The sequence below is a fragment of the Zonotrichia leucophrys genome, unplaced genomic scaffold (assembly GCF_028769735.1).
Source record: "Zonotrichia leucophrys gambelii isolate GWCS_2022_RI unplaced genomic scaffold, RI_Zleu_2.0 Scaffold_59_292226, whole genome shotgun sequence".
Lineage (NCBI taxonomy): Eukaryota > Metazoa > Chordata > Aves > Passeriformes > Passerellidae > Zonotrichia > Zonotrichia leucophrys.
In genome coordinates this window covers 260,592-284,183 of record NW_026992264.1, presented here as the reverse complement: position 1 = coordinate 284,183, position 23,592 = coordinate 260,592, and the positions used below count along the sequence as shown (strand labels likewise).

The following is a 23,592-nucleotide window of genomic DNA, read 5'->3' as shown; positions in this document are numbered from 1 at the left end:
TTTCTTCCTTTCCCAGTACTCCCCGCTGCTGCTACTCTGTCAGTTAGGTTGCTATGGAAACCTCGCTGTTCTTAGTTGCCGAAATGAAACTGTTCCTCCCATATTCTCCCTTATAAGTGAAAGTCGTCTCCTCCCTGGGCCCAGTCAATCACCCCTTTTCTCCTCCCAGGTTTCGAGAATTTTCTTTTCTCTGGGAGTTATGGTTGGCTGTAGCCCCGGAGCCCCTCCTAGGATTTATAACAGTTGGTTACTTTGGTATATCAATTATGTTTCGTACCTCCAAATATGTATTACTATTGGTTAGCCGGGTTTCCCTGCCTTCTTCCCCCCCTTTTCCCTTAAAACCCTCTCCCGCCCCCTGTTCGGGGCCATTTGCTGGGAGGTTCCCCTCCTTGTTGGTCCTTCTGTAATAAACCGACAGTTTACCCCCAGCAAGTGGTCGCCTCCTAATTCGTCTCACACTGCGCTGCTCCGAGCTATCACCCAGCTCAGCCCGAGGCCAAGACGCCGAGGGGGGCGGGCTTCAGATGCGCAGGGGCACCGGCCTTCGCCCCTCACCAGCTAGCCGGATTCCAGGGCCGTGTACGCCCACGCGCAGTTCCTGAAGCCTTTTGCGCAATGGGGGCAGCAGAAGGGCCTCTCACCTTTGTGACTCCACTGATGCCTGATGAGACAGGAACTCATGTGACACCTCTTAGATAAAGTGCATTTATCACACTCCTAGGGACGTTCCTCTGTGTGGATTCTCATGTGGCGGATCAGGAAGGATCTCAGGGAGAAGTTCTTCCCACATTGTGAGCACTTGTGAGACTTCTCTCTCTCCCCATCCTGGAGCTGCTCATGGACCCCCAGCTCCGAGCTGTAGCTCCCTCCCTGGCCCAGGGTGGGTCTTTCCTCCTCAGATCCCCGTGATCTGCATTTGGAGCCCCTCCTCGTGAGAGATCTATGGGGCTTTTCTTTCCCTTTTGATGCATGTGCTGTGGAGCTGCACAAAACAACTTCCACAAGGTTCTCCTGTGGGGATTTGTCCTCCCTGGTCTCCATCCTCAGCTCCTGGTCTGGGGGAGGAAGGACAAGGAGAGGATGGGATTTACCTCCGTGCCACAGGGAAGGACAAGGAGATCCCCTCAGTGCGTCCCCAGCAGGACAGCTTTGGCAGCAGGGTTGTCCTGCAGCCGGGGGCCGTGCTGGGCTGGGAGATGGAGCAGGAGAGAGGGGGAAGGGGCACTGACTTCCTCCTCACCTGCATTAAGCTCCCGGGACATCTTCCTCTTCCTCACGGCCTCCTCCTTCTTCATGGGGCCAAGGTTTGAGAATGGGAAATCCTGATTTGGGGAAAAACAAGGGCTGAGTGCGTTGGGTTTGATGGTGCCGCTGTCCAAGAGCAGCTGGAGAAGTCAGCGCCCCTTTCAGCCTCGGGGGCCCCGGAGCCCGCTCATCCCCAGCCTCCCGCACCCCTCCAGGCAGCCGGTTTGTCCCCCGGCTCCCCGGCTCCGGGATCGCCCCTCTGCGCTCTCCCCACTCTGGGGCTCCTGAGCTCCCCTCAGCTCTCCCGGGCATCCCCCAGCCCAAGATCGCCCCTGTGCCCGCCGGTACCGGGCGAACGTGAGGCTGTTCCCACCACGGGAAATTCAAAGTTTGGGTTTGAGGTCCTGCAAGAGTCAAAGATCCCCTGCCCCACGAAAAAACCCTCCTGAGACCCCCCGATGGATCTGGTGTGAGCTCCCCCTCCCCGCTCACCTGCAGCTTCTGGAGGGGGCGATGCAGCAGGAGCCGGGAGAGTTTCGGCCTGAGCGGTGGGGGAAGGCGGCAGGGAAAGCAATGTGATTCTGCTGCTCCTCTTCCTTCCGCTCCTCCTCTTCCTCCTCGTCTGTTCCTCCTCTTCCTTCCGCTTTTCTTTCACTCCCAGCCCGGCCCGGGCAATGCTGACACCCAAAAGCAGCCGCGCTCTGCCCTGGGCGGGTTCCCGAAACAGCAGAACAGTGAAACTTGGGAGTGAAATTGGGAGCACTGGGAAAGATCCTGACAGGAAGCAGGAAGGAACTGGGAGCGCTTTCCCTGCCAGTCCCGCTCTTACTGGGAGCACTGGGAGGGAACTGGGAGCAAACAGCGCCCGGAGGCGGCTGCAGCCAGTGGGGCCACCATAGAAGGCGTGGTTATGAGGAGAGCAGTCGGCGCTGTGTTTGCTGGGTGGGAGCAGCGCAGGGTTTGCTCAGTTATGTGAGGGCCGGAGGGGCCGGAGCGATGGCGGCGGCGTCCGGTGAGAGGGGACAGGGAGCGGGAATGGGGACATGATTGGAAATGGGACTCGGAACTGGAATGGCACAGAGAATGGAGACAGGGACCAGGAATTGGAATATGGATATGGGATTGGGAATATTGAAATAGAAATATGGGAACAGGAGCGGGTCCATGAATAAGAGAAGGGGAACAGAGACTTGGAATATGGGACAGGGAATGTGACTGGGAATGGGATTCAGGCTGGATGGGAGTGGAACGGTACGGGGTGACACGGGAATGGGTGGGTGAGAGGGGGTGACAGCAGGGGACACTGGCAACCAGGATAGAGGGACATGGAGACAGTTCCAGGGCAGGGGAGCCTTGATCAGCTGCCCCACAACTTTCACCAGGGTCTCCCAGCACTTCTGCAGCTACTGGGCCTGTTCTGCCCAAAGCCCTGAGCAACCCCCAAATCCCTCCCAGGAACCCTCACCTCCCTCAAACCCAGCATGCCCCCCATGCCCTAGGAGATCCCCCCATGTCCCCATCAATGGCTTATTTCAATGTCTTTATTTTTACCCTGGTTTTGGGTGTTTTGAAGGGACAAAGAGAAATCAAAGGAAAATCCAGGCCATGGGGTGCCAGGAGGATGTGAAGCCCACAGACCAGTGATTACCAAGATGGATCACTGGCACCAGGGATTGCCCGGGCTCTGCCCAGCGAGGGTCACTGGGGATCAGCCAGGGTGGATACCTCTGTGGGGGATGGAGCTCGAGTAGTGCAGGAAGCTCTTTCTTCCCTCGGGGCACTCACGGGGCTGCCCTTAGTGCTGGCTCCGTTGGTGTCTGGCCAAGTTACCGCTCTGAGAGAAGCTCTTCCCACACTCAGAACACTCATAGGGCCTCTCCCCGGTGTGGATGCGCCGGTGTTTGACGAGGGTGCAGTTGTGCTGGAAGCCCTTCCCACAGTCGGGGCAGCGGAAGGGCCTTTCATCTGTGTGAATGCGCTGGTGCAGCAGGAGATGGGAGCTGGTCTGAAACCTCTTCCTGCATTTATCACACTCATAGGGCCTCTCCCCGGTGTGGCTCCTCTGGTGGATGACGAGGGTGCAGTTGTACTGGAAGCCCTTCCCACAGTCGAGGCAGCGGAAGGGCCTCTCCTCTGTGTGAGTGCGCTGGTGCTTGATGAGATCGGACTTGGTGTAAAACATCTTCCTGCATTTATCACACTCGTAGGGACCTTCCCCCACGTGGCTCCTCTGGTGTTTGATCAGGTCAGGACGCTTGCAGAAGCTCTTCCCACACTCGGGACACTTGTAGGGCTGTTCCCCTGTGTTTCTCTTCTGGTGTCTGCTCAGTTCGTAGCTCCTTCTGAAGCTCTTCCTACACTGCCCACACTCATAAGGCCTCTCCGCCGAGTGGATTACCATGTGGATGATCAGACCGGAGCTATGGCTGAAGCCCTTCCCACACACCCCACACGTATAGGGCCTCTCCCCTGTGTGGCTCCTCTGGTGTTTGATCAGGTCAGGACGGTTGTAGAAGCTCTTCCCACACTGGGGACACTCATGGGGCCGTTCTCCTGTGTGGATCCTCCGGTGTCTGCTCAGTTCAGAGTTCCTCTTGAAGCTCTTCCCACACTGCCCACACTCATAGGGCCGTTCCCCAGTGTGGATTCTGCAGTGGATAATCAGGGAGGATCTCTTACTAAAGCTCTTCCCACATTCTGAGCACTTGTGGGACTTCTCCCCATCCTGAACCTGCTTATGGACCCCCAGCTCTGAGTTCCGGCCGCCTCCCAGGCCCAGGGTGGGTCTTTCTCCATCAGATTCCCGTGATCTGCGTTTGCAGCCCCTCCTCGTGAGGGATCTCCGGGGCTTTTCCTCCCCGTTGGATTCCTGTGCTGTGGAGCCACTCAAAACAGCCTCTTCCACGAGGTTCTGCCGTGGGGATTTGTCCTCCATGCTCTCCATCCTCAGCTCCTGGTCTGGGGGAGGAAGGACAAGGAGAGGATGGGATTTGCCTCCGTGCCACAGGGAAGGGCAAGGAGATCCCCCCAGTGCGTCCCCAGCAGGACAGCTTTGGCAGCGGGGTTGTCCTGCAGCCGGGGACCGTGCTGGGCTGGGAGATGGAGCAGGAGAGACGGGGAAAGGGGCACTGACTTCCTCCTCACCTGCATTAAGCTCCCGGGACATCTTCCTCTTCCTCACGGCCTCCACCTTTTTCATCCTGCCAAGGTTTGGGAATAACGAATCTTGGTCTGGGGGGAAAACAAGGCTTACTGAATTGGCTTTGATGGTGCCGCTGCCCAAGAGCAGCTTGAGAAGTCAGCCCCCCTTTCAGCCTCAAGGGGCCCGGAGCCCGCTCATCCCCAGCCTCCCGCACCCCTCCAGGCAGCCGGTTTGTCCCCCGGCTCCGGGATCGCCCCTCTGCGCTCTCCCCGCTCCGGGGCTCCCGCGTTCCCCCCGGCTCTCCCGCTATCCCCAAATGCGAGATCGCCCCTGTGCCCGCCGGTACCGGGCGATCGCCAAGTGGGACCCCCCGCAAGATGCCTGCAGGAGCATTTCCGGCCGAGCTCTGGGGCCCTGCAAGATCCCAAACATTCCCTGCCTTGCAAAAAAACCATCCCGGAGACCCCTCCGATGGATTTGGGGCGAGTTCCCCCATCCCGCTCACGTGCGGGTTCTGGCGGAGGGGCCGATGCTGGCGGAACAGGGGGAGCGGCGGCCTGAGCGGGGAAACCGTGGGGCGTCGGTGCTGCTCCTCCTCCTGCCCCTCCTCCTCCTCCGTCCCTCCTCTTCCTCCCGCTCCTCCTCCGCCCCCAGCCTGGCCCGGGCAGTGCCGACCCCCAAAAGTAGTCGCGCTCTGACCTGGGCTGGTTTCACAGCGGGCCCGTCCCGCGCGGCACTGGGAGAGATCCTGGGAGCAGCGGGAGAGATTCTGAGAGCAGCAGGAAGGAATTGGGAGCTCTTTCCCTGCCAGTCCAGCTCTTACTGGGAGCACTGGGAGGGAACTGGGAGCAAACAGAGCCCGGAGGCGGCTGCAGACGGCTGCATAACCACTCCCTGCGGTGGGCGGGGCCAAACCGCAGGGAGTGGTTATGCAAATACGGGAGAGATCGCGCGCTGGGATTGGTGGGCGGGAGCAGCGCGGGGTTTGCTCGGTTATGTGAGGGCCGGAGGGGCCGGAGCGATGGCGGCGGCGTCCGGTGAGAGGGGACAGGGAGCGGGAATGGGGACAGGGAGCGAGAATGGGGATAAGGAGCGGCCATGGGACCGGGGAATGAGAATGAGAATGGGGACAGGGAGCGGGGATGGGGTCAGGGAGTGGAGATAGGGACCGGGAATGGGGACAGGGACTGTGAATGAGACCTGGGATGGGAATATGGGAACGGGACAGGGAACATGGAAAGAGCAACCACAGAGAGAATATGGGCTGGGGGTTGGTGCTCCAAAGTGTCCCAGTGAAAGCCAGCAGGGGCTGTGAGCTCTGCAGCTGGGCCTCCCCTGCGCTGCTGCGGCCCAGGGCCCAAAGGCGGGGGCTGCAGCCTCGCTCCTGTCTCAACAACAGGAGCCTCCTCCAGGCCCACGGCCCCTGCATGGCCCCAGCGTGAGGGAGGGCTCTGAGGCGCAGCGGCTGCTGGCAGGAGGGGCTGCTCCAGCCAGCTGGGGCCCTCTGAGAAATGCCCAAAGCCTTGTGCTCTCTGCAGCTGGCCAAGTGTTGGGAATTTAGCTGCTAAGGACTGGAAAAGTACAAAACTGCGGCTAATTCCAAGTCCTGCACCTGCACAGATAACAGTGTCCTTGAGCCTAGCTGTAGTATAATAACAGTGAAAGAGACATGAGAAAAGAGAGTGTAACCCTTAAAAAATGAAGATGAGTTAATGCTATAGTTTAACCAACAGATTGCTTAGCTTACAGAATATTCATAAGCTTATTATTTGCTGTGTAAGTGCTTGATACTTTCTTCAATAAACTAGACCAGAAAGACCTGAAAGACCAAGACCGAGACCAGACCGGACCTGAAAGGCCTGTGATGAACCAGCTGGTGTCCTGGTCCCCTTCCTTCGACAGCCAAGGACAGCAGCGGGGCTGAACGGTTCGTGTGGCACAGGCAGCCCGAGCTCTGCAGCCCTCAGAGCCCCATGGGAGAGGCGGCCCTCGGGAATGGGACCGGGAGTGCAGGACTGGGACCAATACTGGGATGGGGCATGGATACAGGCACAGGAAATACGGGACTGGGGACAAGGACATGAATGGGGACAGGGACCAGGAATATGGGAGAAGGTCCTGGAATGGGACCAGGAATGGGAATATGGGAACAGGACAGGGAATACAGGAATGGAAATCTCAGAGGAGCATTGGGACCAGGAATAGGAACAGGACAGGGAATGTGGGACAGAAACAGGAATTGAGACCAGGAATGGGATTCACGCTGGGATGGGAGCACAATGTGTCCCAGAGCAGGGTGACATGGGAACGGGAGGGAGAGAGGGATCCTGCGCAGGGGACACCGGGAACTGAGATGGGGGGACATGGGGACAGTCCTGGGCCAAGGGCTCCTTGATCAGCTGCCCCAGAACCTCCACCGGGGTCTCCCAGTGCAGCTGGAGCTGCTCAGCCTGGGGTGCCCAAAGGCCTGAGCAACGCCCAAGTCCCTCCCAGGAACTCTCACCTCCCTCAAACCAAGCATCCCCCACATCCCCTGCAAGATTCCCCCATGTCCCCATCCTTGCCTTGGTTCAACATCTTTATTTTTACCCAGTTTTTAGGTTTTTTGAAAGGACAAAGAGAAATTAAAAGAATATCAAGGGTACAGGGAGCCAGGAAGAATTGGAGCCCCCCAGGCAGGTGTCTTCCCAAAATGGACCACCAGCACTGAGGATCACCGGGACTCTGCCCACCTCGGGTCACTGGGGATCATCCAGCGTGGACTGTCCCATGGGGGATGGAGCTGGAGCAGTGCACGGAGCTCTTCCCGCACTCAGGGCACTCACAGGGCTGCCCTTAGTGGTGCCTCCATTGGTGTTGGGTCAAGGCCGAGCTCTAGCAGAAGCTCTTCCCACACTTGGGACACTCATGGGCTTTGACATCACAAGGAGCGGAGATGGATGTCAGGCACCCACCAAAGCTGCTCTCATTCCCTTCCAGAGATGGAGAGAAGAGAGAAAATAGAATGAAGTCTTCATGGGTTGAGTTAAGGACTGGGACAGATCACTCAGCAAATGCCATCATGGGCAAAACAGTTCAAAATTAGAGACATTAATTGAATTTATTACTATCATCAGAGCAGGATAATAAGAAGTAAAATAAAGCTTTAGAAACACCTTCTGCCCATCCCTCCCTCCCTCCCTCCCTCCCAGCTCTGCCTCCTCCCCCAGTGGGTGCAGGCAGACAGGCAATGGGGATTCTGCTCAGTTCATTCCTGTTGTTTCTCCTGCTGCTCAAGGAGAGGAGTCGTTCCCCTGCTGCACCATGGAGTCCCTCCTGGAGACACTTCTCCATGAACTTCTCCAAGGTGAGTTCATCTCAGGGACAGCAGCTCTTCACAAACTGCTGCAGCGTGCCTCACTCTCCCATGGGCTCACATGGAAGGACCCTGCTCCATCATGGGCTCCTCTCTCCATGGGTTTGCAGGCCCCTGCCTGGTCCCTGCTCCAGCACAGGCTTCTCATGGGGTCACAGCCCCTGCTCAGGCACTCCCTGCTCCAGCACGGGCTCCTCCAGGTGCTGCAGGTGCATCTCTGCTCTCTGTGCCCTCCATGGGCTGCAGGGGCCCAGCTGCCTCCCCAGGGGCTGCCCCAGGGAACCTCAGGGCAATCAGCTCCAGCCCCTGGAGCAGCTCCTGCCCCTTGTCCTGCCCTGCCCTGGGGTGTGCAGAGTTGTTCTCTCTCACATGTTCTCACCCTGGTCACAGCTACAACTACATGATAACCAATTTTCATAAATTTCTTATCCCAAAGGTGTTACCACCATTTCTAACAGGCCCAACCTTGGCCAGCGGCTGGTCTCTCCTGGAGCCAGCTGGAATTGCCTCTGTGGGACATGGAGAAGCAGCTGCTTCCATCATCCTCTCACAGAAGGTGCTCCTAGAGCCCCCCCTTACCAAAACCTGGCCATGCAATCCTAGTATAAGTATGGTTGGGTTTTATTACCATTATTCATTCTTATTATTGCTATTTTGGCTACTTTTGCTCTTAATATTACAGTTACTAGTATTTTTTAATCTTTTTGACTATATTAAGAGTGTCTTCAGTAGAACTTGAAACAAGAGTTCTTAATTGCAAGTAGAAGTTGTCATTTTTCCAGCCTCTTGCCCTGCCCTGTTCTGTGTCATTGCTGTGTGTGAAGCTGTTGCTGCCAGGGCTTCCCATTTCCCTGGTTTGGGAAATTTGATGCATTGTTCACATGTCAGAAAGAGAGGGCTCATTTCAATCAAATGCATTGCCTGAACTCTACTAGTCCCAGCTGTTGGAACCTTGTTTTGTAATGTTGTTGACTTTCCCAGTATCTGTTAATATTTGTGATTTTATGACAAAATGTTCTTGGATGTGATTTTGCAAAATTCTGTAGTCAGCTTTCAGTTTGCTCTGGGATTTCTTAATGGTGTGTCAGAACTGAATGCAGCATTTTGGGTGGTGTGAAAAACAAGTTCACTCTCCTGTGAAAATTTAAAAAGTGTAATGAAGGACAATAGGAGACAGGTACCATAGAGCAGAGGGTATTCTGGCCGGGTGCACTTTGGCACTCAGCCTAGACCACCCTGTTATCTTTGGGGATACCCCTTAAATACCTTTTCCATTACATCAGCCTGTTGCATATTCATAGATCCTTATGCATAGTTTGGTTTTCCCCCAAACCAGTTTACATGTTCCAAGAATTATTTAGCATGGCTCCTCCTTGGGTTCACCTTTTTAGAGCATGCAGATTCCTTGGTTGTGGATTTAGTCCTTTTTTATCACCTCCAGTTTTTGGGTCTTGGTCCACACTGTCTTCATACGGTGAGTGCTGATATTTGACATACTTGTATCAAATCATGAGGTATCCTCATCCTATGTTCATTGGATGTTATCCCATCCAAGCAGGCATTTTAACACAAGCATGGCTATTTCACTTCTATGTCTAAGCTTAATTAACAACAGAAAGAAAAAATGTATAACAAAGTTAGTTTGACATTACACATATAAAATTCATTTTTTATTGGCAAAAGCCATTATTATAATATGTATCTCTAACAGGTGGGAAGCCTTCATCAGAGCTAGCATTGTCTCAGCAGCAGCTGGTTTTGCACTTGCAAGCACAGATAACAAAGATTCCATGAGCTGAATGTTCCGCCTCATTGCGGAACCTCCAGCGGTGGCTGGAGCCAGCTGCCCTGGGAGATGCAGGTGGTGCCGGGCGGGCAGTGGCCGGAGCCCATGGCAGGGGCTGCCCATGGACACTGACCCTGGGCTGAGCAGGGGCTTGGGGCCCTGCGGCGCCGGGCGCTCAGGGCCCGCTCATGCTGGGATCCTGCGGGAGCCGGGAGCAGCGAGAGAGCCTGGGCCAAACATCAGCACCCGTGAGTCATGATTTAAAAATTTAGGATTTTAGGTGAGAGTTAGAACCAGTTCATATTGAAGTTAGATAAACCATCGATAGGTTAATGATTATTAGATGCTTAAGCTAAAGCTAATTGTGGTATTATGAGCTCATTTGTTGAAGGAAGTGGAGCAAGTGAACCATTATAGGAACATATTGAAACCAGTAGAACAATGACCAGCACCTGGACTTTGTGTCAATCCATCAGGAAGTAGGGGGCCTTGGATTGTGCCAGAGGGTCACAGAGAGACCTGACCAAGACCTTCCTGTCTTCTTCCCTGGGACCACTGACCCAATTCAAGACCACCAACCCAATTCAAGAGAAGAAATGTGCACTTATGAAGGACTAATGACCTCATTTTAGTACAAAGTGTTATAAATGAGAAGCTTGACTAGGTCAATATTCAAGTAGCAATCAATTTATTATTTAATATGGTAAAGTATGAGCAATACAGCGCTGGGTACAGTGGGGGAAGTTTTCCCTCCAACTGCACACCGATAGTTGAGGCTTACAGGTATTTATAGGGGTACTCATAAGCTTTCTTAGCAGTTTCTATTCCCAATTTTTACTCATTAGCAGTTTGTATTTCCAATTTTTACGTCTCAATTCTATACACTGTTGTGATTTAATTTTTCTCAGGATGTATCCTAGAAAGGAGTATCCCCAGATAATGGTGATCTGGCTTCCAAACGAAGAAAAAAAAATCCCAGCTGATGGGGTTCCAGTTTGCAGATGTGAGTCCACCTTTTAATTGCAAGGACTATAAATCTCATAACAGTGATGTGCAGCTTCCCTTGGTCGATATATTTATCATTGAGTTGATATTCATCTTCCTTTCTCAAGCTGCTTTTCACTGTTTTGTTAAGGCGTGAGATAAGCATGTTTCCTTTTTATATATTCTAAAGCTATAGTTTCAAAGATCCTTACTACAAGCAATATTCTAAAATTATACTTCAAAAGGTTATTATTGCAAAACTCTTTTGGGCTTAGTTACAAGCAGAAAGTTCCTGTCTAAAAGCAACATCCTTAAAGCTCTAATTTAAATGCTCCTAAATCAAGTTAAGACTTATAATGGTTAATTGCGAACAAAGAATAGGTTCAAAGGCCTTCTTCCATGCTTTACTTCCTCAGTTATTTATTAGAGTTCATCTTTATAACTGTCCCATGGTCAGTTTCCACAGATATCACAATCACAAATACACACGTTGCCTGTATGTACATGACACGAAACACAGCTTTGTATTTCACAAAAGCGTGCATGGGAGGTGCTGGTGTGAGATGCAAAGCTGTGTTTCGTGTTAGGTACAAACAGGCGACGTGTGTACTTGTGAATGTGAGATGTGTGGACACCGACAATGGGATAGTTGCAAATTCTAATAATAACTGAGGAAAATAAAGCATGGAAAAAGGCCTTTGAACCTATCTTTTGTTTGCAATTAACCCTGGTTAATTTAGGAGCATCGGAATTAAGGTGTTAAGGATGTTGCTTTTTGTTTGCATTTAATCCATAAAAAGCTCTGCAATAATAACCTTTTGAAGTATAATTTTAGAATATTACTTGTATCCTCGAAACTATAGCTTTGGAACATATATAAAGGAAATATGCTTATCTCACGCCTTATTGAAGCAGTTTGAGAAAGAAAGATGAACATCACCTCAAGGATTTATGGTTTCGACCAAAGGGAAGCTGGACATCACTGTTATGAGATTTATAGTCTCTGCAATTAAAGGGTGGACACACATCTGGGGAGCTGGACTCCACCAGATGGGATTCGTCTTTCTTCTTTCGGAAACTGGACCGTCACCATCTGGGGATACTCCTTTGAGATACATCCTGAAAAAAACTAAATCACAACAGTGTATAGAATTGTGACATAAAAATTGGAAATAGAAACTGCTGATGAGTAAAAATTGGAAATAGAAACTGTTGAGAAAGCTTATGAGTACCCCTATAAATACCTGTAACCATCAATTAACGGTGTGCAGATGGAGGGAAAACTTCCCCCACTGTACCCAGCGCTGTATTTCTCATACTTTACCATATTAAATAATAAATTGATTGCTGCTTGAATATTGGCCTAGTCAAGCTTCTCATTCATAACATCCTTTCTTTAGGATTTTTCTTCCTGAGAAGCTGAGAGGACTCAGGAACAAAATGTAAATATTAATTGTCTGCTGCTGTGGAATGCAGCAGATAGATTTTTGATTTGCCCATGTTGGTTGTTTCTGATTAATGGCCAATCACAGTGAGCTGGCTCGCACAGAGAGTCTGAGACACAAATCTTTGTTATCATTCTTTCTTTTTCTCTTCTTAGCTAGCCTTCTGAGAAAATCCTTTAATCCTTTCTTCTATTTTTTTAGTATACTTTTAATGTAATATATATCATAAAATAATAAATCAAGCCTTCTGAAATATAGAGTCAAATTCTTGTCCCTTCCTCAACCTGAGACCCCTATGAACACTGTCACAAGGTTGTCACTCAAAGGCTGGGGGCTGCTCAGGGTCATGAGGCACCTTTGTGGGGCTGGGGGGCATTTGTGGGTCAGAAGGGTCACCGATGGGCCTGGATGCGCCCTTTTGGGCCAGGTGGTGATTTGTGGGCCGGGGTGGTCACTTGTGGGGTGGGGGGGGCAGGTGTGGGTCAGCAGCCACTTGAGGGGCTGAGGGGGCATTTGTGGGTTAGGGAGACACTTCTAGCTCAGGAAGTCCCTAGTGAGACTGCCACCTCCCGTGACATGCAGCCCCCCCAGGCCCTCTTGGGGACCTCCTCCTCTGGATGCTGCGATGCCACCGCTGGGCTGTAAGGGGAAGCCTCTGGTAAGACATCCCCACCCCAAATTTCAGAGGTCTGCTACCCAAGCTTCCAGTTTCTTGGATTGCCCAGTTCTCCTCCACCTCCCTGGGAGCCAAGCCAACCACAAACACCCCCCTTCCCAGGTAGCGTGCCTTTTCTCAGCATCTTCGAAACCACAGGAATAAAAACCAACAAGCTTTGTCAGACCCTCAGGACCCCACTGCCAAATGTGTACTGAATGCTGTGAGGAGGCAAATCCCCACTCCACCTGAAAGGGGTCTGTAGGATGCATATGGTCCAGTACTTGGTGTGCTGTCACTTCAAAAATCAGTAATTGCAATGTTTCTTCCTGAGAAGAAGTCCAATCACATTGTGTTCTTTTTCTCAGCAAGTCATAAAAGGGAACAAAAAGGTCATTCTGGTTACTAAGAAGTTTATCTGGTCTTTCTATAGGAGACGTAGCTACTATAGTTTTCTGAAGGGGAATTGCTGTAGGCTGAAGTGTTCCTGGAAGCCCTTGAGTTAAAGAGGCCATAATTTCAGGCTTTACGGGTGATTTCATTGGTGACTCAAAATCAGGAATTAATTTCTTAATCAAATTGCAGGCATTTGTGGCTTTGTGAATGTTTTCCAGGAGTTGGTTGAGGGTACCGACCAAAGGCTCTCTCCTTTCCAAGGGGTTAAGCCCCCCTGCCCAATGAGCTGTGTGCTGAGTTAGGGACCATGGGATGCGTCTGTCTGCTGTTGTTAGGAACACCCCATGTCCCCAGCACCCAGCGGCTCCTTGTTCTGACAAAAGAATCTCCTCTCCCCCAGTGAGAGACACTTGACAAATGTGTTCTGTTTCAGATTTTTGAGGGAGAAGCCCGTACTGCTTTGCAAGTTTTGTTAATTCAGTAGCAGTGTACGGGATTTCTTTAGTGGTTATGTGTGGGTCAAGATTTTCATTATAGATATGGTTGCATTCTATTTGAGAGCAATTTTGATTAATGTGAGGAGTTTCTTTCTCCTCTGTTTCCTTTGAGGAATCTGCATTATGTGAATTTTTAACATGTTCCTCTCTCAGGGCAGCCCGGAACAAGTTATTTACATTTCTTTCTTCATCTAATTGTTTTTGCAACACTTCAACTAGGTTTTGGAGGGAGTCTATGATAGCATTTTCCTCACTTTTCCACTTAAAGCGAGTTTCTATGGCCGCTGTGAGGCAGGCTCCCAAAACGGAGCAGAGGATTGTTTTATTATTTGTGCCCAGCTTGAATTTTGATTCGTGTTGCGGAGAACATATTCTATCAATTACATTTTCCCAAATTAAACCAATTGTTCTCTGCCCAAGTTTCTCCACCAGGTGATGGTTTTGCATTGTGTTTAGCAAGCAACGAGTAAAAGTCAGCTTTTGCTTTAGCACTGAAGTTTTTAGTAATTTTGTGAGGGGACCAAAACCACACCAGGGAGTTAATTGTAAACTCAAGTTACACAAATCACACAACCTTACTAGTGTCCGCTTGCTTCCCTGGGTAGTTGAACAGACAGAATCTGCTGGGAGGCTCTGTGTGGTTACATCAAGTTTGTCTCTTCCTTCCCAGACAGTGTATACACATGCACACACGCACACACACGATTCCTTTGTGAGGGCACCAGGACCTACATCAGGGGGTATTACAGCGACCTGAGGCGGTCGCTGTGGTGAGAGAAGGACGAGAATCTTGTTCCTTGATCAGAAGGCTTGATTTATTGATATATAATATATAATACATTATAACTATACTAAAAAGAATAAAGAGAGAGCTTGCAGAGAGCTGCTAAGCTAAGAATAGAATAGAAGGAATGAATAACAAAGTTCTGTGTTCAAGGAATCTCCCCTGAGCTGCTCCTGTGATTGGCCCTTAATGGTACACATGGAAGATGAACCAATCACAGGATCACCTGCCACATTTCACAACAGCCGATAACAATTTGTTTACATTCTTTTTCTGGGGCTCTGCTTCCCAGAAGATGGACAAATCCCAAAGAAAGGATTTCTATGAAGAAATGTCTGCGACATCTCACCTTTCTAAATTGTATAAATTAAAAGAAAAATGCTGATGTGAAATGAACAGGAGATTTCTTCAACTGTAAAATATACAATACTAGCAAGTCACTAAAACAATCCTACAATCTAAGAAAATGCAAAAAACAATGCAAAGAAAATTCAAGTCCAAGCAGCTGAGTTTCAGGAACAGTCCATGAACTGGAGTTGTTTCTCTTGGACATCTGAGAGTCCCTTTTGGTTCCGAAAACAGACTTGCTGCAAAAGTCCCATCAACAGTTATCACAAACCATTGACAGTCTTACAACAATTTCAAACAACTTGAACAACTTTTAGAATGTCCTTTTCTGGCCCTTCAATGCTTCAGTGCTTCAGAGCTGCTGCCCACTGTTTTCAATCTTTTTTATTTAATTTTAAATTTTTTTTTATTTTTATTTTTTTGTGATCGAAAAAGAAAAGAGCAGCAACAGAGCAGAGCAGTGCCAGAGCAGGAAAGGCCCTGGGGGCCCTGGCCCATGATGGTCCAGGAACCCCAAAACTGGCCCGCAAAGGGGGACCAGGACCAGTAGGAGGAACCAGAACCCCCAGAAACACCAAGAGGCCAAATGCTGGCCCTGGCCCAAAAACCTCCTGAGCCCAACGGCCCAGGCCAAACCCATGAGGCAGGCCCTGCATTCCCCCAGGCCTGCACTCTGCTGCCAGTACAATGGCAGCACGGGTGGGGACACGCTTCCTTTTCCCAAAACCACTGAGGCATGCCAGCAGCAGGGAAATAGAAGCCTTGCCCAGCAATCCCATCTGGGGTCTGGAGATGTTTGTTCCCCACAGCAAACCAGCTATGGTCTCCTCCATCTGTGCCCTCTCCCTCTGCACTGCAAACGCAGCAGGTTTGTCTCTCATCCGCCCCATGGTTTCGTCACCAACCCCTCCGGGCTGAGGACCAGAGGCAGAGCTCTCGGGATGCACCTGCCCCCCCATGCCACTAGGGCGCAAGAGAGGCGGCAGAGATGGCAGCCTCCAGGGGACCATCCCCGAAAAAACACCCCTCAGCCCGCCGAGAATGCTGATCTTGAAAGCAGGCAAACACATCGCCCCCACAGTCAACTGGCGAGCACTCCCCGCTCCACGGAAGGGGAGACCAGCCGCCGGGGCCGCTGCAGGGGCAGCCGGTCTGGGACGGTCTGAGCTCGAACAAGCTGCCAGTTCCAGGTCAGTCTCTGACGCCGACACGGAGGACAGTGTCTCTGAAAGTGGCAGAACTGCTGGGGCGGCCAGTGCAGGCGGCGGGAGGGCTGGAACCGGGGAGGGAATCACGCTGAGTGTAGGAGCAGCCGCGGGCTGCTCCGAGGTTCCCATGAGTTCGGCGCTGTCTCCAGCACCATCCTGAACAGGGACCGTCTCGCCTTGAAGCGGCGGGAAGGTCGGTGGAGCTGAAGCAAACTCCCCCGCCGAGCCGGAAGCTGGAGAAGCGTCGTCGTCGCCTAGCAACTCAGGCACAGGAAGTGCTGCTTCTGCATTCTCAGACGCAGGCGCTGGCAGGGGTGGGGAGGCCTGTGAAGCCGTGGGCGGGACCGCCTGGAGAGGCGGAGACGGGATCGCCTGGAGTGGCGGAGCTGGCAGGGGCAGGGAGGCCTCAGAGACCATGGGCGGGACCGCCTAGAGAGGCAGCGCCGGTGAGGCGGGTCTGGAAGGCGAACGCAGTGCCGGCAGGGGCGGCACCAACGGCACTGACTCTAGCGGTGCCGCCTCCTCCCATTCCCCCGGAGAGAGAGAAGGGGGGAAGGAGAACAGCCCATCTGCGCAGGCTCCGGAGAAAGAGGAAAAAAAACTTCTTCGCGCGGCGAAGTTTCGCGCCCCCCCCCGCCGCGGAGCAGGGGGGGCTGGGAAGCCCCCACTCATCCCCCACCGGGTCTTCTCCCACTGGGGACGGCGGAAACAGAGCCTGCCCATAGCAGTTAGAAATCCATTGAAAAACAGCCGCTCTCCGTTTCAGAACTGGGAAGAGCAGTCTAAATACTGAATATACAGGAGGCAAAATACGTTCCCGACTGTAGACGGAATAAACGATGGAATTCATGCACTCCCACACGAAAAGATCCAAAGCATATAGCACCTCAGTAAAGAACCCAAAAAGCTTTGCCCATCGAAATAACTTATAGAGATCTGTTTTTTCCAAAAAAAATCCGTCTTCTCTACACCATTCTTGCCAGAGGGCAATAAGTTTCTTCTCTGAAGAAGAAAAACGAACCACGTCCTCTGAGGGGTGTATCCCCCATATAAACAGCCATAATTTTCTCATGGCTGAACCCTCAGGGATAGAAAAGCAAACAGTACCTTCTGAAAGAGTCCAGCTTGCTCTGGCCAGCTCCACGGGTATGCTGCTCATGTCTACCATGTTTCCTGAAGGTTTTCCAGAAGAAGGTTCACTTGTGGTCACTTCAAAGCAACCATCACATGCTACACATACAGGATTTTTCCCAGTGCAGCAATTTTGCTCCTCTGGTCTTATCAAATTAATTTTTGCTCTGACACAAGGGGTCACCAGATATTACAGTGACCTGCAGCGGTCGCTGTGGTGAGAGAAGGACGAGAATCTTGTTCCTTGATCAGAAGGCTTGATTTATTGATATATAATATATAATACATTATAGCTATACTTTAAAGAATAAAGAGAGAGCTTGCAGAGAGCTGCTAAGCTAAGAATAGAATAGAAGGAATGAATAACAAAGTTCTGTGTTCAAGGAATCTCCCCTGAGCTGCTCCTGTGATTGGCCCTTAATGGTACACATGGAAGATGAACCAGTCACAGGATCACCTGCCACATTTCACAACAGCCGATAACAATTTGTTTACATTCTTTTTCTGGGGCTCTGCTTCCCAGAAGAGAGGGGAGATGGATATAACTACCGAAACGTGATGCTGCTTTTGTCCTTCGAAGGTCCAGCCATTGCCATCTGTCATAGGAAGGAGACCAGGACTCCAGATGGTTCATCACAGGTCCAGCAGGTCCAGTCCAGTATACTGAAGAAAAAATCAAACACTTATACAGCAAATAATAAGCTTATGAATATTCTGTAAGCCAAGCAATCTATTGGTTAACCTATACCATGAACTCTTCCTCATTCCTTAGGGGTTACATCTCTCTTTTCTCATGTCTCTTTCACTACTTGTTATTTGTTACTATACTATACAGCTAGGCCCAAGGACACACTATCTTTGCAGGTGCAGGAGTTGGAATTAGCCACGGCTTTGTAATTTTCCAGTCTCTAGCAGCTAAATTCCCAACAGCCATCACCAGGCCATGTCCGGGGAGATCTCAAAATCTCTAGCTAACTCAGAGGTTTTTATTATTGAAAATTGTGAGGGGTGGGGAAACAGATACAATAGGGAATAGATGTAGCAGGTAGTCTATGTTCTCAGCAGTAAATGAGAGCCATTGTTTTCTTGGTCCAGTGGTCACAACCTGCAGGCAAACATCTCTCTTTGGTCAGCTTGCCTCCCCACACACCTCCCCCGGGCTGGGGGTTTCAGTCCCAGTCCTTGGAAGGAGCAGAGGGGCCTGTTAGGAGTTTCATGTCTCAGTCCTTGATGGAGAGGCTTCTTACATCCCAGTCTGTCTGTCACGGTAGTTGTACAACAGGTGAGGGTCTTTTGTGGGAGCCCACCTGAAACTCAGGAGAAGTCCGGCCAGGCCAAGAGGTGGGACAGCTTCCAGAGCTGCTATTGTTGCAAACGGGGCAGGGTGCCCCCTTCTTAGCATACAGCAAACAACACCTGTGAAAACAACTAACACTGTGCTTTCAGGTCTCAGGGCCTTTGGCATGAGACTTTCTCCTTCAGAGCCAGAGATCCTAGACAGTGGGGTCTTCTCTTCAGTGGTCCCCCAATGACAATTGTGAGGCAGAGGAGGGATATTTCGGACAGACTCTCACACCACCCAAGCTGATTTTTAATAAAGGCGTTAAAATGGAGAAAGATCTCCTGCATTATTTATTTCAGAAGGGACTTGGGGGGGATGTATGGGGAGTGCAGGAAATTGGGAGTGGTTAGGGGTGCACTGGGTATCTATAGGGCATCTAGAAGAGGTCTGTGGAATTTTTGGGGGAGACTCTAGGAGTGTTGAGGAAAATCTCTGAAAGGAATCGGGGGTCCAGGTAGGGCTTTGGGAGGTCTTTAATGGTCCGGGGGTCTGTGGGATGTTTTGGGGGGCCCGGGACGGCGTTGGGAGGTCTATGGGGACCAGGAAGTCTATAGGGGTGCCTGGGGCTTTGTTGGGCATTTCGGGGCAGGGAGCCCCCAAACCCGTGGGAGTGGAGCTCACCTGTCTTCTTCACCTTCACACAGCTGACGTGGTGCCGGGGGGTTCTGGTGGCTCTCCGCCCCTGAGGGCGCTGGGGGTGAAGGGGGGGGGGGGGCACAAGCTCCCCCTGAGCCCCCAAAAATCCCTTGTGCCCCTCCTCGCCTCCCACTGGCCGCTGGTTCCGCGCCAGTTTACTCACTTCCTGGACTACAACTCCCGAAAGACCGCAGGGCCCCGTAGGACGCCGATAGAGCCGGGACTGCGGTTCCCGTCATGCCCCGCGGCCCACGAGAGGCCCGTCAGGGCCGCGACTGTCCCCTAAGCACCCCGAGTGCTCCCCTGAACCGTGAGTGCGCCCCGGGGCCCCGTAAGTACCCCCAGTTTCCCTCTCTTGACCCCCAAGTGCCCCTCAGGGTCCCGAAGTTCCACCGACCCCTACTTCCCCCAAATGCCGCCTGTGTGTCCCCTCAGACCCCCAAGTGCTCTGCACCTGCCTCCCTGCCCCCTAAGCGCCTCTCCAGACCCTTTAATGATCCCCCAGCTGGCCTCCAAGCACCCCTCAAGTGTCTCCTGGGAATTGGGTTGATGACAACAATGTAGAGAAAGACCCTGACTCTATCGCAGTATCAGCAACACTTCAGCCTTTAATTAAAATTTGAATCAAAACTGCAATTGCCGATGTTTAGGATGAAAAGGCCTCCGCACTTTTTCGTGCCACTCCCGTGGTCCCTCTTGGAGCTAGGGAAATTGCAGGAAAAGCATTCCTGCATGTTGCATGCATCAAAATTTCATGGGAATCAGGTGTAATAAGTAACAATGTATTTGTTCATTAATAGCTAGATAATTTAAATTATAAAACAATAGCTAAATAGCTCTTGTTTAGCAGGATACCTATGCGGCCGTATGGGAAAACTTTTAAGGAATTTCTTGGGTTACAAACCCCCCCTCTGGTAACCAGATACAGCTACATCTGGTAACAATTACTAACCTCACTAGAATTGCTTGCTTTGCAAAATTCCATCCCATAGATATAGGAGACTTTCTGAAACACATACAGTAACAATTATTAACCTTGCAAGAATGCTGAGCTTGTAAAAATTAGACTTATAGATATGCCTTATAAGGAAAGCGGAAAAAGAGGAAGACTTGGGGCCTTCATCCTACGGCCACCAGAAGGCAGAAAAAAAGACCCCCTAGCAACCGGAGGAGCACGTGCAGAAGACGGACCACGTCATCCAGGAATCCGGAGAAAAAGGACAATAAAAAGCGAACTTTAAAGGGGGGAGGTGCGCGCCTAAGAGGAGCAAAGACTCCGGGCCGCCCAGCGCTGAATCTTGCTTATTCTTGCTTGCATACTAATAAAGATAATTGTACCGTTCTTAAATTTGGTCGATTCGTTTATCACATCAGGAACAGAGTCTGTGTAGTGAACTTCCCTGACAGGTGGAGAAAATCCTGTCAGATGAAGAACAGGTTGAGAGGGCTTTGGGGATGTGGAGTATACAAAACCCCAGAGACCCCCCCTCCATCCCCTACAGACTCCCCAGTAGATCCCAAACATGCTCAGAATCCCCTCAAAATGCTCCATAGGTCCCCCTCCCCCCCCCGAACACCCTAAAAACCCTCAGGACCCTCCCAAACCTGCCTCTAAAACCTCCTGAGGCTGTCTAAAATAACCCATAGATCTGCCCAAACCCTCGGCACTCCCCCACACCCCCAAAAGGGGCTACCCCAGTTGGACTGCCTGAGCTACTTTTTGGGCTGATATGTATGTAGGTATAAATCTAATAGAGAGATAAAATATAATACAGATAGGGGCCTCCAGGAGAGCTGGGGAGGGTCTTTGTCAGGGGACAGGATGGAGGGTGAGGGTTTTCACCTGCCAGAGGGCAGGGTTAGGTGGAATATTGGGATGAAATTCCTCCCTGTGAGGGTGGTGAGATACCTGGCACTGGTTGTCCAGAGAAGCTGCAGCTGCTCCATCCCTGGAAGTGTCCATGGCCAGGTTGGACAGGGCTTGGAGCAACCTGGGATAGTGGAAGATGTCCCTGCCCATGGCAGGGGGTGGATGGAGATGACCTTAGAAGTCCCTTCCAACCCAAACCAGCCTGGGATTCTAAAAGTGGGGGAGGTTTGGGGTAGGAAACCTTGGCTCACCCCAGGTGCCCTCCCAGGCTGCTCCATCACTCATGCTTCAGGAAGAAATAGCAAGAGAAAACCTGATGAAAAAGCTCCTGGGAGAGATGGGTTGGGGGGTGTGAGTCTCTCAGGAACTGCTCCAAGCCCTTTCCAGTCCCTCATGTGGAGGCACTTGGGGCATTATTCCTACCCAATAGGCATCACAATGGGGAGAAGACAGGTTCAACCTCTTGATCTAGCCTGTCCTGATCCCTCTGCAGAGCCTTTCTGCCCTCGAGCAGATCCACAGTCCCACACAAGCTGGTGTCATTTGTGAAATTATATGAAATTAAATGACTTCCGCTTGATCCCCTCATCCAGATCATCAATAAAGATGTTGAACAGGACTGGACCCAGCACTGATTCCTGGGGTCACCCACAAGTAATTGGGTGTTATGGATAGAGTGGGAGCTTCAGACAAACCCTGTCTTAGGCTAATATTTTTGGGTACAGCTTGAATTAGGTGGCCTGCACCTAAACCACTCTGGCTCGCAAGTTCTAAGAGTGGCAGATCAGGTCTATTATGAAATTAGTTATTTCTTGAATAGACTGGAGATACTAGACAAAAGGTCTTGAACAGAGTTACTTACTACACAGTATAAAACAGAAGAACTACTAGTAGATTTCATAAAATGGTGCACAACATTAAGGTTCCTATATCAAAGCTAGGAAAGAAATAACATAGATTAGGAGTCAATGTAACTTACCAACAAACTGGCAAGAATGTGCACAGAGACTTTTCACTCAACCCTCAAGAGAGGAACCACAAAACCCACATCCCAACTTTGAGGGAAAAGTCCCACTCATTTCCAGGAAATGTGCAGAAACTTCTACTTTGTGAAAGTTTAGTGTAGCTTTAATAGATTGTGAAGTAAAGTGTCTGTCAGAAATTCCAGCTTATCTTTCCACAATCTTGCTTCCACAGCAAGATGTCTATTGTCAGCCAGAAATACTGCTTCCATGGCACCCAAATAACCACGAGACAAGCGGTTTTTAGTGATTTATTTCACCAATTAACAAGCTCTTGAGGCAGGGAACACGTCCTGCTAGACTGGCCCCAGCTGGATTTAGTTCCATTCCCCACCACTCTCTGGGCTTGGGCATCAGCCAGTTTCTCATGCAGCAAACAGTTGCCCTGTCCAGTCCATGAGCAGCCAGCTCCTCCAGTGCCAAAGGCTTTACTGCTGTCTATAAATATCCATCCACGGCCCTTCCCTCATCTCCTAAGTGGGTCATTCTGTCACTGCCTGCAGCCCCTTGGCCTGGGCGGGAACAACCTGCGGCACTGGGCAGCCGTGGCATTCCAGGGCCTCCCGCAGCTTTGCCGGCTTTCCCTGGCCCACAGCCACTGCTGGAGGTGAGCGTGGCCACACTGCAGCTGGTGCAGGTGACCCTGGGCATGCTGGAGCTGCTGCCAATGCGCTGCACTGCCTGAGCCCACACCCGCAGTGGCTGCCGCCTTTCCGCTCCCTGCACGGCCTCTGGGAGCTGAGGCTGCAGGCGCAGCAGCCACAGGGGATGCACGTGGTCCCACAACGCTTCTTCCAGGGCCTCAGTGCCTTGCGCTCGCTCTGCCTGTCTCAGAACCAGCTCTCAGCCATCCCTGCCGATGCCTTCGATGACCTGGCACCTGTGGCAGTGTTGTTGGCTGTGACTGACTCTGTGCGAGGTAGTGTGCATGGTGGTGTGCCTCTTGGTAACTCCAAACCAGAAATTTTTAACTTTTAAGAAAAAGATGGTTACTTTAGGGAAACATGCTTTTCTTTCCCTCCCAATCTCACTCCCTCTGGTATTACAAAGGAACTCTGGGGAAAGGGATTAGTGGGATTAATGGAGGGAGGCCGTGGAAGGGAGGAAAAAGAGGTAGGAATTTGTGGGAACATAAAAAAAGGATAGTAGGACAATGGAAAGGAAAAGTGGAAAGTGGGAGAAGGGCAGGGAGGCCCCAGGAATTGGGAAAGGGTATTAGAAGTGAGACTTATCTGATTGGAAGGTTCAGTCATTATGCTTTACCATGGGAAGGAAAGGATATAGCCCCAGTGGTTTAGGTGGAAGTTACAGGCTGCCCTAGGGAGGTAAAGATCAACAAAAGCTTTCTGATCTGGCAGCTTTTGTATGAGAGTCATCTTTGAGCATATATAATATCAGAGGTGGTATCCATGTTTGAATGATGGGCTTCTGGATGAGAAGAGAGTTCTCGTCTGTAGGAAGGAAAGCATGTAGCCCCAGTGTTTGCAGTGCTGATGAGAGGCTGCACAGAGGAGGTAAAGGCCAGCCAAGACCTCTCTACCTCTCTATCATGGCACCTTTTTGGTGGGAGCAATCCTTGGACATAATATTGGAAGTGTTATCTAATTTGGGTAATGGGTAAAATCCCTGGTCACATTCAATTAAGTGCACTTAAAACTGAAAAGCATGTGTGATGTAGAATGCATGTACTAAGTTACCATACTTACTAGCTTAAATAAGTGACTCTACCCTGTGGGTTGAACT

At 51.1% G+C, this 23,592-nt stretch overlaps 1 protein-coding gene and 2 long non-coding RNA genes across 3 annotated transcripts; 1 reads left to right on the top strand and 2 right to left on the bottom strand.

The window, feature by feature from the left end:
- Positions 1-2,773: 2,773 nt before the first annotated feature.
- LOC135460579 (zinc finger protein 436-like) lies at positions 2,774-5,048 on the bottom strand. Its single transcript, XM_064737473.1, has 3 exons — positions 4,896-5,048; positions 4,393-4,479; positions 2,774-4,206 (listed from the first exon to the last, which is right to left on the bottom strand). The coding sequence occupies exons 2-3, from the start codon at positions 4,445-4,447 to the stop codon at positions 3,044-3,046; spliced, it is 1,218 nt and encodes a 405-aa protein (XP_064593543.1). The 5' UTR covers positions 4,448-4,479; positions 4,896-5,048; the 3' UTR covers positions 2,774-3,043.
- A 284-nt stretch (positions 5,049-5,332) lies between these two features.
- LOC135460583 (uncharacterized) lies at positions 5,333-10,211 on the top strand. The gene is made up of 3 exons (XR_010443253.1): positions 5,333-5,427; positions 6,199-6,317; positions 6,984-10,211. It is a non-coding gene; the product is annotated as an uncharacterized LOC135460583 (long non-coding RNA).
- A 6,553-nt stretch (positions 10,212-16,764) lies between these two features.
- On the bottom strand, positions 16,765-19,023 carry LOC135460584 (uncharacterized). Its single transcript, XR_010443254.1, has 3 exons — positions 18,943-19,023; positions 18,287-18,395; positions 16,765-17,642 (listed from the first exon to the last, which is right to left on the bottom strand). It is a non-coding gene; the product is annotated as an uncharacterized LOC135460584 (long non-coding RNA).
- Positions 19,024-23,592: the final 4,569 nt, after the last annotated feature.

What these genes read in the sequence shown, in the direction of transcription:
- LOC135460579 (XM_064737473.1), bottom strand. Translation starts at nt 4,447, where the DNA reads ATGAAAAAGGTGGAGGCCGTGAGGAAGAGGAAGATGTCCCGGGAGCTT. An exon ending in GTCCCGGGAGCTTAATGCAG is followed by an intron (nt 4,207 to 4,392) that starts GTGAGGAGGAAG and finishes TTCCTCCCCCAG; the next exon opens with ACCAGGAGCTGAGGATGGAG.